General features: G+C 42.0%; 2 protein-coding genes across 3 annotated transcripts in view; one reads left to right on the top strand and one right to left on the bottom strand.

The window, feature by feature from the left end:
• The window catches only part of LOC120797983 (bone morphogenetic protein receptor type-2-like), a 38,793-nt gene extending 23,758 nt beyond the window's left edge, over positions 1-15,035 (bottom strand). Inside the window, exons 1-2 of the mRNA XM_040141855.1 lie at positions 13,979-15,035; positions 2,003-2,185 (exon numbers count right to left, since the gene is read on the bottom strand). Of these exons, the coding sequence (XP_039997789.1) occupies positions 2,003-2,185; positions 13,979-14,069 (274 nt within the window). The 5' untranslated portion in view covers positions 14,070-15,035. The remainder of the gene's footprint in view (positions 1-2,002; positions 2,186-13,978) is intronic.
• Positions 15,036-15,642: 607 nt separating this feature from the next.
• dock9b (dedicator of cytokinesis 9b) overlaps positions 15,643-17,741 on the top strand; it is a 62,827-nt gene continuing 60,728 nt past the window's right edge. The window contains exon 1 of one of the 2 annotated variants that reach the window (XM_040141894.1): positions 15,643-16,371. In XM_040141894.1, the coding sequence (XP_039997828.1) occupies positions 16,258-16,371 (114 nt within the window). In that variant the 5' untranslated portion in view covers positions 15,643-16,257. Of the gene's footprint in view, positions 16,372-16,522; positions 16,612-17,741 lie in introns of those variants that run through there. The other variant, XM_040141895.1, reaches the window with a different exon arrangement.

Genomic DNA, 17,741 nt, shown 5'->3' with positions numbered 1-17,741 from the left:
TATTTTTCCTGAGTTAGCCAAGCTACTATATGAAACTGTTAACCTCGTATATGTACATTGCAAGTGTACATGCTCGGCTAAAGATAGTTTGTTAAAGAGAGAAAAACCACTCTGTATTGTGTTGAAATATAAAAAGTTAGCAAAAATTGCTTTTTGTTGTTCAACAAGACTTGGTCAAAACCTAGTATGTGGCTGAACTGCCCTTTATCTGTTTGCTTCTCTCCTACTCTGTGCTCACATATACAGTACAGCTGTACAGTACAGCTGAATTCCCAATAAAGCTCTTCTCATTTACGTGTTTTTCTTTTGCAAGTATGAAAGGGTGACTGATATGTGGCCCATTAAGACGACATGTTAACCAGCAGTCACTTCCAAGCGGCTGCTCTGCACTGCTAAAATCAGATTTTATAACTTTGATGTCATCTGACAAAATCACCATACACATAAGTTAAAGACGATGGCTGATGCTGTGATTTCGCCTGTATTTACTTGGAAATTGGCAACACTGCCTGTAAACAGCCCCCTGACGACGCGATAGAAACTGTTCGCACCAACTCATTTTGAAAGAGCAGCGGCAAATGGGGACACTGCTGGCCGACCAATGGTGTAGCTTCATCATGCACTCAGTCAGTCAGTCACTCAATCACTCAGTTTGTCTGTCAGTCGTGTTTGTAGGGCTGGCCTTGCTGTTGCAGTCCAACCAAAAACAGAGTGACGAGTTTGTCTGTGTGTTAGCTGAGTAGTAGCTGATACCTAAATAGCAGTAGGGTACTGACTAATGCTAGCAGAAAAGAGTTGCTCGGTTTTAGTGGTAAACACATACGTTAGATAACCTTAGCTTAACAGCAAGATTGGCAACTTAGAGCTGCCAAAAGGATCAATTTAGATTATATCTAGTATGTTCAGCTCTAAGTGATGGACATGGCTTAGCAGCAGTTTGTCATTTTAACCACAAATAGACAACCACACAGTAGTCACCAGTAAATGCAATGCCACATTTGAATGTACTGATTAGAATAAAGAAAAAGTAATTTTAAGTTTATCCCAGTAAAGTAGTTATTATCACTAAATGTGGTCTCCATTAAATTGATCTATTTAATAGATATAGCTAAAGTTTCCAGGTCTTTGAAGTAGACTTCAAGCACCATACTGATAAAATATCCGTCAGTGTCACATTAAAGCCCTGGTAGAGCAAAGGGGTGTGACTACTTTTGACTGCCCTATTTTTCATGCATAAGGTTTCGTAATTCCCCAAAAAATTTTCACTGGTTTGGTGCAATCAAAACAAATATGTCTAAAATCAATTTCATATTATTTTGTGGCTCACCACAGGTATAGAGTTTTCACAGTACTGTTTATTGTGTCCCTTGGATGGAGCTGCTACCCTTTGGAGAAGTGCTAATGAGCCCATTTAATCCCCCCCCCCAAACAAACCTGGCTCAAACACTGAATGTGTGTACACAGAACTTAAGAGGAGATTTTTAGTAGCAGTAGGGATCTGTGTATATTTGCTGTAAAACTATAGTATGTGTATATTCGTTACAGGAAAGCAAATCAACTTGCCGGTGATTTTGACTTTCAAAACACTCAAAGCCAAACCATTAAGCCTTTTTTCGGCTACAGTGTTAAGCTGCATAAAGGAAATATTTGTAGCTGAAGTTTAAGGCTGCGACTAACAACTACTTTCATAGTCTATTTATCTGCAGATTATTTTCTCATTCAGTCATTCAGTCTATCAATGTAGAAATGTATGTAAGTATGGTTTATTTTCTGTCTGCTAACTACTCAATTGATCGACTAATTATTATGGTATCTAAGCCTGTTTCCAGCAATTTAAAAAGATGTTTGAAACCTGAGTGAATCAGATGAATTTATGATGGAAAACTGTGCCTTTTAGTTACTTAGTGTATCATAAGCAAAATTCAAGTGTCTATTGAGATATTTGCCAGCATTTGTATTATATATACAAGTAAAACCGCTGACACTGTCTCTCTCATCGTACCTTGTTTGACCAGTCGCACTTCGCCTGGAGGACTTTTCTCCCACAGGCCAAAACAGTGGCTGCCCTTGGCACATCGGATGGTGGTGTTCTCTGGGGAGACCCGGCCTTCGCCCCCAGCCACTCGCTCTACCTCCAACTGCTGCTGGTCCGTGAAGGCACACTCCCTTTCCTCGCCCTGCGCTGCTGTGAAGAGACAGAGGGGTTGGAATTGAGTGGAATCAAATTTTTTAGCAAAACAGGCCTGAGCTTTGCAGGAGCAACGAAGTGAATGAAAGTCTGATGACAAGAGGCAAGCACATCAAATTCTAAGATGGAGGCAGTTTGTGACTTTGTGTTTATGAGCTTGCATAACGAGAAGAGAGGCAAAGAGAAAGCTCCACTGCTTCATTAATGTATGCCATTTCATTGTATCTCTATCGATTGTCTCCTTCCACCAACACAATCACTTTGAAAATGCACATTTCAGATGAAAATCTTTAGTCTCATGTTGATTGAAATTTAAAGTCCCTCATATCAACCCTTTCCTAATAAGCCACATGCACATACGTACATATTTACACATTCTGATTTTAATAAATACACACATGTACACACATTTCTTGTCTGCTAAATCAGCTAGAGACGGAGTGATACTTGGGCTGTGTCTGTCTTTACAGGAAGAATCCACAAATGAAAAATAGCTGCCTGCCTGCGAAGACCGCTGCTTCTACAAACCAAAAGATCGATAGAAACACCAATTCAAACTCTAGCCTGAAGGACATTACACAAACACGTACAGAAAGGCAGAGGGAAAGTGGACATTAGGGCTCAAAACCATCCTAATTAAAAACATAAACCAAAACTACGAGAAGTCCATGAAAACACTGTGCAGAGAAAATGACATCATATAATGGCACACACATTAAAGTTCTCACTTCAAGTCCCGCTGAACTTCTATACTACAGGACTTCAAGTGGTGTCAAATTGTGTGTTCTGAGTGAAAAGAAAAGCCAGAATATGTTCAGTTGTGAAATGGACACTTTGCTTGTTGATTTGCGGTGAGCGTCCGGTAGAGCAAGAGCCATGTCAGGAAAGAGTTTGAGCCAACGTCAGTGTGTGTGTTTGTGTACATGGCCTGCGTTGTGCGCAATTTCAGATAAGGGAAACATGACGTGCCAGTTTGTTTCCCTTACTCCCGGCCCCTCCCTGTCCTCCACCCGGGAAGGGGGGTTGAGGGTGGGGAGTCTGCTTTGGAGGGGGAGAGGAGGGAGGCTGTTTTCTGCCCAAGGTCAAGCTAGCCTGTGTGGGCAGAGGGTGATGCGATGGAGTTGTAGCTCTGCTGGGCACGGCGCCAACTTTCCTCCTCTGCTCCTATCCACAGATAAAGCTATAAACCCTGGCCTACTGTGGGCCTCGGCTGCCCTCAACCTGGGGGCCTTTACTGCCTACTGTTCTGTGGGACTGACTTTGCCTACAGGGGGGAGGCATGCTGTGTACATGCAGAGTGGGAAAGGAGTTCAAACTAAGGGTTAAATATGTGGGGGGATTTTCATTTTGATGAGGAAACTGATTTTCAACGAGCTGGTGACGCCATTGCCAGGGTTGGTGGTTAGATTCCCGGTGGGGCAGACAATTCTCCGCTTGAATTTATTTCCAGCACATTAACAAGCTCTGGGTTAAAATGTCCCCCAAATGGTACATACACTACGTAACTATCATACATATTATGTCATACTGTACATGCTATTATCGTGTGTATAGATTCAATAATATGTCCCACCTTCTATCAATCCAAATGCTATTTGAAAAAAGTACTAACTGTACACCATAATGAAATTTTACAAATAGATACTGAGCAGATGAACTCAAAAACACAAAAAAGCAGTTGTTTCCCAGAGATGTGATTTCATTTCAACCCAAAGCCGACTCCAGCTCCTAACATGGAAGCTGTGAAAAATAACTGACCTCAGAGAGCCAAAAATTTTCCCCAAAATGAACACCATGTCTTCCATTAAAACATAAGGATTACCAGGGAGACATAATGGGCAGATATTGATTCATATATTACCACTTTTTTCCCTCTGATCTATTGGAGTTAGACAGCTGATAATACATATACAGTCACTTCAGAAATTTACTGTCTTTATTTATAAATACTGAAAAACAAAATTCAAATTTCCATTAAAAAAATCTTTTATACTAAAATCCATGTGAAACTAATGACAACATTTTCATCATTTTACTCTTAATAATTTGAAAGGGGTGGTGGCTTATCTGCGGAAGAATAAGCAGAGCTTTTGTGTGTTCACTTTATTTTCCTCTCCATTTTCAATTACTGAAAGCAGAAAGTATATTGAGCTGTCCTCGCTGCAAGAGGACATGTTAACAGACAGGTGCAGACAAGTGTGCTCTTGCAACAAAAAAAACCAAAACCAAGTTGATCAACCCACTTCGGCATTAAAACACGGGTTAAAATGTATTGTGTAAAGGTCCAATACTAATAATGACAGTACTTATAATTTATATAATTTAATACATATTTTTTTTAATCGTCTTCAAATGAACAGGGCCCAAGATTTGATGGCAGAACAGTGCATCATATGCATCAACTGACCATTCCTGAAACAACAACTGTAACTAGGCACTGCCTAGAGCAAAAGTTCAGTGAACGGATTAAACAGTGTTTGTCTGCTCAAAGGTAAACGACAAACATTAACGCATCTGCGTTCCTACAGCAGTAACCCAGCGTTAGTCCCAAGGCCTGTATTTTATACCACTTTATTTAGTGGGGTCACAGGTTAGGTTAAAAAAACAAAAACTGCCCATTTACAACTAGCGTAGCCACTCTGTAGTATTTCTCCACTGTGTGAGAGCCAGTAATGAATGCTACTATATCAGAGTTTAGACTAACATTAGCAGCTCTGACTTTAGCACCGCAGCCACATGATACTCATTAAAAGTGAAAACATACTTTTTTTTGACAATACAAACAATTAATCAGAAATCTAACCTCTGCGGTGCTTGTCAAAGTAATGTAAGCTAAATAGCTAAACAAGACTATGTTACAAAGAATCAACAGCCTAATCTTATGTTTTTTCTTATCACACTCAGTAATGAGTTAGCTCTATGCTGTTCCTTTATTTCCATGTCCTTTACATGGATCATCAGCCAGTGAGAAATGTTGACTCTTAGCCCAAGACCTGTTAGCTTTAGACTCTAGCTGTTAGCATGATATCATTTATGTAACCATCAAGGGGATATTTAAGACCCCTTGCAGATTTTGTTTTAAAACAAGTGAGTTCGAAACATTATAAAGTCATTCAGAGACAGGGTTTTCAAACATCTCATTCAGCTAATGTTAGTTTAAATAGCTAACTAGACGCAGCTGATAAAATTTGCTAGCAGCACTTGTCATTTCACACAACAGTCTACAGAGGCCTATTTTTGTCTACCACTGTCTGAAATCAAGGACACAGTGTTTCAAGAATTAGTATGAATTTTGAGTTAATTCTGACCCCCTATCATTGTAAACTGTATATGTACTTGTTTGTTACAAGATAATATGAGAAGATCATCCATCACAAGGGCTGTAACTCGGAATTTGGGAATTTTTAATTTAGCCACTGCATCGTGGTTAAGAGACACTAAGCACTTTTTCTTGACTCCAACATTAAATCTCTTGTACTTTTTTTTTTTTTTAACTTGAATTGCTTGAACGCAGCCAGTTATAACAAGGTACAAGGCTAAACATAATGCCAGCCTCAACACTAATCTTTTCTGCCTCGAATATGCTTCCTTTCTAATTACCCAAACCGAGGAGTCAAGGGGGAGTGGGCATGGAAAGTGAGGACATGAGTTGTAGAGGAGGAATTCTAGTAAAAAGAGGAGAAACATAAAGGAACAATAGAAGGAAGTGCAGGGCCGGCGACAACACCCATAGACAGGACTGGTTGCACAGAAATCCATAGGGCGAAGTATCTCCTTGTCTTTCTCTGTACACTGAAATTATTAATATTTTACTGCATTTCAAGGCTATGAAATGAAAAACCCCATTATGATACTCGCTCTACATGAGCACTTGGGTGTACAAAGAAACAACCAAAACAGCATTATAAAAGGGTTAGTTTTATCTAAAAATTGATTTGGGGTTTTCATTCACAAGTACAATGAATTTTTGCAATTCATTGTCATAAGGGAAAGGGTTATTTCAGTACATTTTTGCTGCATTAAAACAAAGCAAAAAAGTAATGCTTCTATATAAACACTACTGAGTGTGTAGCATTTATCAGCATTGTGATAAAAATGTATGTGAGGAGCTTTCTGGTAGTTTTAACCTTCATGCTCCACTTTGTCTTGTGTCGCCTAAGGCGGAGTACAGTGCCAAGAAACATGTCCACAATCCCCTAACCCTTCACCCCCACCCAACTTCAACCCGTGACCGGCTGTCTGACTGAAATAACATTATGACACACTGACTGACATGCAACACATTAAAAAGATTCATTGTGCTGGCATGGCTGCACATAACAAGCACGCACGAGGTAAATGGAGAGCACGGACTGATCACGCAGCAGCTCTTTTATTTCCCAGTTCCTCCTGATTCTTAACAAAAAAGGGGGCTATTCACTCTCTGAAATATATTTATTGGATTTAGTAGTTTAATACAAAAAAAAAAAAAAAAAAAAAAAAAAGAATAGGACAGTATAGCATGGAAGGAGCTCAAACCTTAGCAAACCAGAGATTTACTCGTTTGCAGTCTGAACCATGGGAGCACTCCTGTAGTTAGTTTTCATTGGTTTGTCTGCAGCTCTGCTTGGCTGTGGTTGGTTCTTTGACTAAATTCTGTTTTTCTGGTTGGATGCCAATCTCTGTGTTTATCTCTGATTGGCCATGCCAGGCTCTGTCCCTGGTTCTGCTCTGTAGTGCTGCAGAGCTTGCTGTGTGATCTTGGCTTCGACTACAGTATTGGATTGTGGGTCAGAGTATGCAGGCAAGGCCAGCGGAGTGAGGCAGATATGAGGGAGAGAGAGAGAGAGAGAGAGGAGAGAGAGAGAGAGAGAGGGAGAAAGAGAGGGAGAAAGAGAGAGCGAGAGAGAGAGAGAGAGAGAGAAGTCATATTAAAAGGCTTCAGAGTAGTTTTCTGCAACAAGCTTGTTCATTGGATGATGGCAGGAACTACTGAATGTTTACCCGTGGCCCAGTTATTTGCTAATCCCCCCCCCAATTGGCCTTCGGTGCACCCTCCCACCCACTCGGTCTAGCCCCTTCCCCTCAGCCTCGCTGCTAAAAAACAACAGCGATCTAATCTGGCTCTCTCCTTCCTACTGCCAAGGCCCACAGGAGCGATGCAAGACATGGCAGTCCGAGACTTGATTAAAAGTCACCCAGTGCACTGATGTGTTCGCCGTTTTCTCTCCACAAGTCGCTCTGAGTTCACATCCAAGATTAGAGACAGAAACAGAGGGTGGGAGGGGAGGAAAAAAAAAAAAAAAGCAGAGGAGGCTTACTTGACCAAAGGCTGAAACGTGCCTGATGCACCCATGCACGCCCCATCTCCTCTGCACACATGTGTGCACTGTCCACGGCCACTGAAGTATATAAGTGGTGCTCTGTTCCTTGGGCTTTCACAGGGACAACTGCCACAATGCCGCCATGTAGAGCCTTTGTATACTTCTGATTCTTTGTCAATATCAAAAATATATGCTTTTAAACACAGTGCCGTTTCTCTCAGGGTCTTGTTTACTTTTGAAACTACTGCCAATAATGTGCCATCATGCTAGGCTGACCCGTCCACAGGCAAAAATGTTCAAAATGCAAAGAGGCATTGTGCACGGTGGTTTCATTATCGTAAACGCTCAACCTGTTCACACTGACAGCCATCAGAGGCATGTCTCAGCCTTAATCGTGCCTGCTGCTGCTGTTTGGGTGCATGCTTGTTTCTGAGGTAGGATGGACGGGATTCGAGGGTATTCGCTGACACCCCCAATTTTCGAAGTCCCCTGGTTGAATTTAAAGATGTGGGAGGGGGGTGAGTGGGCTTTAATCTTTCCCATCTGTTGCCCCCCCCCCCCTTAAAAACGCCACCACTCTGGCTCTGTCTGTCTGGGTCTGGTACAGTTATGCTAATCCGGGGGTTTATACTAGCCTCAAAGCTTAGAGGCCTCCATTATTGACCATGGTGCATTTATACCAAAATCCGCCCCCCTCGCTGTTTCCTCCTCTATACCTTAACTTTCCTGAATATGTGATGAAAACACAGATGACACAGTGAACGAAATGGTGTTTGCTATCACACCGTGGGGGGGGGGGGTTAATCTCAGATTATTTATGAAGAAGAAAAAGTTCTGTTTTAGGAAGTGTCTGAATTTAGTCTTTGTTTATTACAATATAATTTCCTCGTTGAATAAATGAACAGCCAGCACAGGAATGATGGGCTACACACTAACTTGAAAGACTGATTTTCGTTACACATCCACCCACGCTACTGGAGGCCTGTGGTTGTCTGGTATGACGGGTTTTCACCTGCTCTGTGAGAGTTAAATGATGATGTGATGTCATGGCAAACTAAGACCTCTTCTCTTTAAAAAGAGTAAAACAATTAACTGATGAGCTGATCAAGAAACCAATGAATCAGCAACGGATCATTAAATCGTTAAATAATTTTTATAAGCAAAAATATCAAATATTTCCCGGTTCCAGCTTCTAAATTGTGAGATTTTCTTTTTTTCTTATGTCATAGTAAACAAAGTATCGTTAGGTTTTGGAGTGTGGACCGGACAAAACAGAACAAATTGATGAGATCACGTCGGCCTTTATGAAATAGTGAGAGGCAATTTTTTTTTACTATTATGTTTAAACATTTTATATAGACATTTTATTTTATATACATTTTTACACTGTAAAATGACCTATTCGGTATGCAAAAACAAATTTAAAAAGGGGCCCATGTCAAGATTGTTTGTTGATGTTACGTGTTTATATTTGAAAAAAAAATTACTACTGGCTGGTACGTTGTTAATTTTTTTTTTTTTAAACTAAGTATCAAGATCAACCTAAAAAATCCAATAAAACAACAATGATAATAATAAAGTTTATTTATATATCACTTATCAAAATCAGAGATTACAAAGTGCTTTACAAGTACAAACTGACAAACAGGCACAAAAATCAGCAGGACTATACTTATCCCACCCGCAAAAGCCATCTTCTGCTCTCCTCTGCTGTTCTTTTCATTCTGGGATGTCTCCCAGAAGAATTCTGTAGTTTTCAACATTGGCTGCTTGTAATACTAGGAACTAAGAACTGCAGCTTATTCTGCTGCTGCAACTCTTGTCAGCTAACGTGGTTAGAAACATACAAGGTTTACGATATCCATGGTATACAGGGGACGACTAAAAAAACGGAGCAATAGCCCCAGATTTTTCATCCCAGCTACCAAAGAATGTAAAAACAAGACCAATCTCACCTTAAAGCCTTGCAGTTTCTAACAAATACCCATCTTTTTAATACTTCTATCCATGTAAAAAACCCCTCAACCATATCAGTTCAGTCCATACTCTGAGCAACATTTATTGCACGCTCTAGACTTATTGTCTCTGCTAGTCAAGGAGAACTCTTCGTGTTAATCATAGGCTGTCACTCTGAGTTACCATCTCAAGGCTGCACCTTTTGTTTTCTAAAACATCCACTAATTTCTCCTTTTTGCCAAACCAGAAGGGCGACTGAACACTGTTCTATTGTATCTCGCTTTGCTGTTACCTCTGCTCAGAGCTCAAACCAAGGTACTAAGAGAAACAGACATTGATTTTTTTTCATCTAATCGAGTACAAGACTAGCTGTATTAGAGACCAAATGGCCTCCCACGCCCCTCCTCAATTCCTCCATTCATTGGCCTGTTTCTAGCTGCAGTCAGTGTCATCTCTTCTCACGAAATAATGGATACCTCACGCAATATCTCACAATGTGGACTGAGTGCAATATATAATTGAATCAAAATCGGTGTAGTGCTTTTATGTCCTCTAGTCTTGGCAACTACTTCCTTAATTTACAGTCTAAATTCCATTGCTCCAGTTGTGCAAATACTGTTGCCAAATTGCTGGCTCTGACTAAGCACACATCTTACTACCTCTACTTTTACTCCAACACACTGATTGCTTCACAGTTTTACATCTGATTTTAGCATTTTATGAACCACCTTTATTCATTTACTATTCCCCACCAGAGGGATGCTGCATCACATCCCACAAAGACCACAATGCACATTCAGAAGTCTAGCTTTAGGGCCCATGGTTATACATCTTGACAATGTGGGCCCCTTGGATTTGGGCTAAATCAGTGCCATTCACTGAAACAAACACAATTAACTTCACACACATGTTCACACCACAGATGTATAAAATTAGTTTCTACACCATGATTTGTTATAATTTTTGTGGTGCATTCTTACAGTCTCTGGCTTTAATTATAGCCAACATCCTAGCCTTTTATAACCAATGTATACATTTTTGCTGAATTGTTATTATAGAAATACGAGTGTGGTATAAGATGGATGCTTTATTTTAGAGATGAAATGATTAGCTGATTAATCAATTGGTCTATGTGCAGAAAATAATATGAAATTATTTTTATAATTGGATAATTGCCTACATCCTCTCTTTTTTAAAGCAAAAACGTTCTAGTTCCAGTTTATCGAAATGTAAGAATTTGCTGCCCTTCTCTGTTTTATATATAACGTTTTCAGACTCACAATGAACAGTTTAAAAAAAAAGAGTCAAAGCTGATTCAGCAGAACCAGAGATATTGTCTTTTTTATTCCACTCATTCTTCTTCCTTGTTAAAACCTGGTGTCTATATTACCCACAAAGCAATTTAGACCACCAACAGTTCAGTAGGAGATACAGGTGTGTTATGCTAGTAGTGGCTAATGTAACCTGGAGCTGCTAGCCTAGCAGAAATGAAGAGCAGGCTACAGGGGTCTGGTAAGCTCACTTCTTTCTAACTCCACACATCGAGATTTTTTTCCTTCATTTTCAAACCTGTAGTCTTCAGAACCAAACTATACTAACTTAAGTGACAGCACTTGAGTCAGTTTATCAGACTTCACAAAGCTTCCTCTGGAGACACAAAAGGCTTAATACATCTTTTTTTAATATTTGCAGTAGCACTCCCCAACATCTAGAAGCACACTTTCATAACAAATCGGTGGCGCTCCCCATTAATCGATGATGATAGTTTGTTAATTGCCGGTCATAATACAGCAAGGATATATTTCCTTGACAGATTTATGCACTCTTATAGCCCTTGCTTTCCTTGTTTTTTAAATGTCTCTTCTGCAATTTGTCTGTCACCGAGGCAAATTCTTCAGCATTCACTGTACTTAGCATTTAAGTAATTCTGACTCACCCTCATCTTGGTCTTCTCCAACCAACCTTGCCACTGAAAAGTGATTAGATGCCAGGCCTGACTGCAGTCTGTACCTGGCTCACCAAATTCTGTAGGTTCCAATTTAAAATATCAAACAAACTTTCAGGCATTGACCACGAGTCTGTAATCTGAAGCCAATAACTTCACTTTTGTTTGAGCCGCTGATGTGACCGCAAAGCTGACAGCTTGAGTGAGTCCCCCCTGGCCCGGGGCGGCTGGAGAGAGACGGCCCAATTGGCTAACATTGGGCCTGTTAATGCCACAGTATGGGGCCCAGAGGACATAGCTTCAGGGGTTGGACAAGCAGAGCAAATGAGCATTCCATTTTATGCTATAGCATAATATTTCTGCTGTAATCTTATATGGACCCCCAAACCTCCATCTTACCTGGGACAACAGTAAAACCAGGGCCAGCATGTGGGTTGTGGCATACATTTTGAGCATGAATACGCTACAAGATAAACTTGCTTGATAAGAATTTGGAGTAGAGAGAAGCCCCAAACTAAGGGCACTACCTAAGAACACCTGTGGTCAGGCCGCAGGTAGTGTCTGCAGGCTTGTGCCATGTTTGGAACTGTTTCTACTCCAGATTTTCGAGCAGCAGGCATACACCCACTCACTGATTAGTCACAGGGGGACAGGGAACGGAAAGAGGACCCAGGCTCAGCTGCAAACAGGTTAAAACACATGGCAGTTGGAAGGAAATTAATAATAATTTGAAAAAGAAATGAATGCATGTAATAGGAGAGTCGAAGAAGGGGGATGAAAGGAGGCGGTAATGTTGTTGGAGTTGAAAGACAGGGAGCAAAGGGAAAGTTGCCAGGTCAGAGAGATGACTAACATGCTCCTGCAGACTATTAGGCCCTCTGCTTCCTCTCATCATCATCATTAAAAGCATCATCCCAAGGCATTCATGAACAGCAGCACAGAACGAGTGGTTTGTCTCCTGTCTCTTTACAGTGATTATCCCAACAAAGTCTGACTGCAGCTCTAATTAATTTTTGCACAGTACAATGACTTGGATTTATTGGCTGTTCACATGGCACGCATACATTTAAGTACCCGTTAATTGTCCTAGTACTGATTACTGAGTGATTATTGATTATGATTATTGGGGCATCATAGTTGTTAAACTGCTTTTGGGGATTACTAATTTGCATGTCATGTCTCATAAAGGTGACCTTATCGAGGCAATGATATTTTGTGATGAGAAAAGTCTGTGTGTGTGCTCTGACAGGATAAATTACAGCAGCTTTACATTTTGCTTATTATAATACATTGGAATGAAAATTTGCAACCACCCCAACTGATCCTACGTCACAAGCACCTGACAGTTTCATTTCTTCAGGTGATGCTTCATGTTCCATTCTCTCCGCTGAATCACCCCACTTCCATACCTTAAGTTAAAGCATGTAAGCTTTCCTCCGCTCCTCTTCTTTCTCCTTCAGCAATGCAACGTTGACAATAATAGTTCTTGCTTGTCATTTTATTCAAGAGGGAACTGAAAAAATACTCAGACTACCACTTGTCTGTTAACTGCCAATGTAAATGCAAATAGGAACGTAGTCTCTCAGCCACATCGGCATTAAGTAATGAGCACAGCCGCACTGAGTATTCAAATTACGCTCCACACTCACATACTTCCCTCTGCAACAGTAGTTATTATTCTAGGCTTCTGATAATACCCTGTCTATGAATGTATGGAGGAGCCAAAACAATAACACACACTCACAGAAACGATAATACATTATTAAGAAACTGTTTATACACATTCACACCCTCACAGTCCGAAGCAACGCCGGATGAGGAAACAAGGCTACACAAGACCACCTATTTTCTAACACACTGCCAAAACCTGAGCACCATGTTGAACCTCTATCACCTAAATAAGCAATCTTGTAAAATACCTTCCCTGTCTTCCCACACATTCCACCTTTTTTTTCACTGAATGCACTGTTCCTCCATCTCTGTGCAGCCCTGCTACTATCTTATCATGCTCAAGGTCTCACAGAAGCCTGGCTTCAGCCCAGAGTCTTGAACGGGGGGCACAACTTGGCAGACAAGGACTGCGGTATGTTTGGCAGTGTTTTTCCAGGCCTTTGTACACAGAATGATTAAAAGGAGCCAGGGGTGCATTTGCTGCTCTGTTTAAGGGGCCATATCTATGAAGGTTTACTTAACTACAATGAGATGAGCTTCACAGAAATGAGCCAGGCAGACAACAAGATGGAACGGATAGATAAGGGACAGACATTCAGACAGGCAGACACATTAATCCACAAAGAGTATACGATGGTTTAAGAAAATTATGTCTGATATTATCTGATTACAAGAAGAAAGAAGACTGTCAGTATTAAAATTGTTTTAAAAAATGTATACAAAAATAGCACACTGAAGCTGCCCCAGGCCAAAAAACATAATTTGGGTAGAAACTAAAGTAGCTTACATTAACGTCTGCATCAAACCGGTTATGTGGATGACACGCAGACAGCAGAAACCAAAGGGAAAGAATCAAATGTTTGAGAAGCACAATTCCCTCCTTCCAAAAAATCTATTTACTAGCAAGACACTTACCGGTCACAGAAGTCAGGAGAATAGCCAGGCAAAACCCAAATTTAGCGAGGGATTTCATCGTGATTCGGCCAACAGCCATGACAGTGTACATCGACTTTTGATTTTGTGGTGGGAGCTCCTCCAAGTCTTGTATTACTTGTTCTGGTCCTCTTCTTTTTCAGCTACCACTTAGTTTTCACCCCCTTTTCCTCACGTCAGCTCAATAACTTGAACTGCTCTCTCAGGCATGGAACAACACATCGAGAATTGATGCGAAAAAAGGCGCTGTTGTGGCGGGGTCGCTTGAAGTGATTTAGCAATTAACATTAACTGCCTACAAAAGTTACGTTAGCCCTGCTATCGACTCTAGCAGAGACCGGGCAGACAAACCAAGCAGCTAACTTATTTTTCGGATCTGCCATTTACAACTAGCCAGCGAACAACGTCCATATCTGCTAGCTAACATGCTAGCTGCCTAGGGCGACTGTCTGGTGCTAGAAAACTTAGGCAAAGAGAGAATTTATCGCAAAAAAACGACGCACAGCTAATTCGCCTATACACACACCATTCTTAGCCGTACACTTTCAAAAACCGTGCACTATTTCTAAACAACAGGCATGAATTTGGAATATAAACCTTAGCCAATTGGCTCGCTTAGGTTGAAAGCTGACTGCTAACGAAGCTAACAGGCGTTAGCCTAACAGCTAGCCAGTTAGTTTTTCCCGTCCCATCATATTTCACGTTCCTCGTTGTGGGAAAAACATAATTCACGAGTAAACCGCGCCTACATTGAGCTTTCCTGGGTGGTGAAAGACGAGATCATTACTCCGGTGCTGGCAGACGACGGAGGGTGGAGATGTCTTCGTCTGATCTTTGGCAGCGTTTGGCATTAACGGTTTGGAGCTCCGCTGGGCAGACAGACAGACAGGCAGGCAGGCAAGCAGGGCGGCTGGGAACGCCTCGTTTGCAGGGTTGTCTGGACCGCTCGTCTCCGGTATCAGGTTGCTGTGGGTTAGTGTTGGGGGTGGAGGACAGTCCTGCACAGTCAGGAGGCGTGCCACAGCGTCGCTGCGCCGTAGACTGTGGATACAACACCCCGGAAAAATATGCTGCATTCAGGCTCTCGATATAATTCTCATAAATTATGAGATGTGACCGCCGATAGGTCAATACATTTTCATCATAGCACTGAGTTGTGACTGAAACGTTCCATCACGGATAGTTCATAAAAGCTCATTTACAACTCAGCAAAATAACAAGTGGTTCAGGAAACCACTGTAAACAAATTAGGAAGAATAACTTAGCCTACAAGTGTAACGCCTGCATTCTAATGCAAATACCCAAGGGGAAATGTCCAAGCAATTTGCGTATTTATAGAAAAAAAAAAAAAATATCGAGGATTAAATTTTTTTTTAATTTTTCCAGAAATATGATGATGATAATAATAGTAGCGCTAATGTAGCTGTAAAATTGTCTTTATATTTTCCAATTGCTCTTAAAGGCATCACAAGATGGTTAACAGTTAGTGTTACTTTACTGCCACCGTGTGGTCATTCAAAATACATAGAAGGCTTAAAACCTAGAGCACCGGCTGTGTGGTTAAAGCGGTCATTACTCCAGTAGGTGGCCATGTTAGCGTGTGCGTAAGGCAAAACTGTGCGGTTTGTTGTTATATAACCTCAAAATAGTGAGCTGTCGAGTGCTGCTCAGGTACTTTATGCGCCTTGTTTTCATACAAGAATTAAGGCATTGACTGTTACCTAAATCGCCTTTGATATTTCTAACACTAGCTTGTATGGAAACGTGACAGTGACCCAGAAGAGGGAAAATGCCGGTGGTATTTGGGAACTGTAAAGTCACTTTTGAGTGTCTAATGGCCACATTTGAGAAATAACGCAGTCGGGTTATATAGAGCGGCAATTATTCCCCATGGAAAGCCTCGAAATACGATGGATGTCTGAGTTAACAGCGCTGCCCCGGGGGACATCTTTAGGCTACACTGAGGAAGGGGGGGCGTGGCGGTGGAGCAAGGGACCTTCGCTGACGGGACAGAGCACGGCGCGGGCTCTCCGGTCTTGCTCTCCGGGTGCAGTCGACCAGGGAAGCCGAGCACTACGGGGTCCACAAAGACCGAGCCGTAAAGTTGAAGAAGAGGCGTTAACGGCAGGGTAAAACGGCGTCAGCGTGCGAGTTAACGCAGGTCGGACACACCGGAGCGGCGCCGCCGGGGGGGGGGGGGGGCAGCCCTCGTATCCTAGCCCTCTGAATACCTGACTGTCCCATGACAGGTGGGCTGCACCATGGCTTCTGCTCCACCTGAGGCGAGGAAGTTTGCCCGGGGCCTCAACAAACCGGGCACCGCCGCGGAGCTGAGGCAAAGCGTCTCCGAGGCTGTCAGGACGTCAGTGTTGATGGTAGGAGGAAGAGCTCAACTGTCACACACTAACACGAGGAGACTGAATGCACATGGGGGTTTTACGGTATAATATATGGTATTATTTTTAGTGGCTTTCAGCTAGATTTGGTTCGAAATTCATTGCCTCGCTCAGGGGCAGTGCTGGGAGGAGGCACCGCCGTCTTTCCAGTTAGTTAAAGTTGGACCACCTACTGCACGTCGAAGCGCGCACCAGTCATCGTTTATGACCATTGAATGTGTACGTATTCTGCGGGGTGTGTATCGTTACAACCTTCTCACAGGGGGGTTGCCAGGTGACTGAAATATACACCACCAGTTCTGAAGGGACGAGAAAGACGACACACAAAGAAAGAGAGAGAGAGAGAGAGAGACACACACACACACACACACGTGCACACTTCTGTAGTTCATCCTGTTATCCTACCCCCTCTGGTGCACCTTGCAACCAGAGAGGTTTGGCAGAAACCGCGGATCAAAGGTAAAACTGCCCAAAGCCGTTCCCTCCTAAGGTCATTCTTGGATGTAGATTGGGTCCTCTTGTCTCTGTAGACTGCACTGATTGTGGTTCAGTTTGTCTCCTGTAGTAGGCTCCTCCTCGGAGACTTGTCCACAGCACTGACGTGACTAACCCCGTGGCTGTGTCGCCCAGTGGTGATCAATGTGCCATTTTTCGGCAACTAATGGCTTTTGCTGTCAGTTATGGCCGCTGTCTCTCTCCATGGTCCCAGTGTGCCCATGGATCTTGCAACGAAGTCACCCGAAGGCACAGGCAGTTTGGTTTCAGTTAAAATGAGATCTGAGAAGTGGGGCTTGTTTATTTTTATATCACGAAAATATAGATACATTTTTCCACATGAGCTTGTACGTGTCCGGTTGTTTAAGCTTCTGTCTGCTCCCCTGACCTTAGACGGAGCCCTTAGTGATATTTGACTAGGTGTTTCTTTACTCTCCCTCGTGTCAGTTGAAACGACATTCGCTTTGTAAAACCAAGCATCCAGTAACTTAGCCCCTGTGGTTTCAGCTCGGCCTTTCTCCACACCTTATGAAGCCGGTGGGTCGATCTTGATGCAGATACTGTGCAACGCAGTAGTAGTACAGTGAGGCGGTAGACTCACCAAAAAAAACCAAAAGAAAACAAAGTTGAGCAGACGTATACATTTTGATTCAAAGAAATGTAACAACAGGGCAGTACCTTTAGCTACTTTTTGTGCATAGTGAAGTGTAATTATGTACTCTACACCAAGTGACATAAAATCTACCTGTTTTGTTTTTTTGCATTTTACATTTTTCTCCTAATACCAAATGATTAAGGTTCTTGTGTGTGTTCCCTTACACCTTTTGACACCTTTTCCACTCGTGGTACCGGAG

Source organism: Xiphias gladius, chromosome 13 (assembly GCF_016859285.1).
Source record: "Xiphias gladius isolate SHS-SW01 ecotype Sanya breed wild chromosome 13, ASM1685928v1, whole genome shotgun sequence".
Taxonomy (NCBI): Eukaryota; Metazoa; Chordata; class Actinopteri; order Istiophoriformes; family Xiphiidae; genus Xiphias; species Xiphias gladius.
The sequence above is the reverse complement of the archived record's forward strand: the minus strand, read 5'-3'. Positions and strand labels throughout refer to the sequence as shown.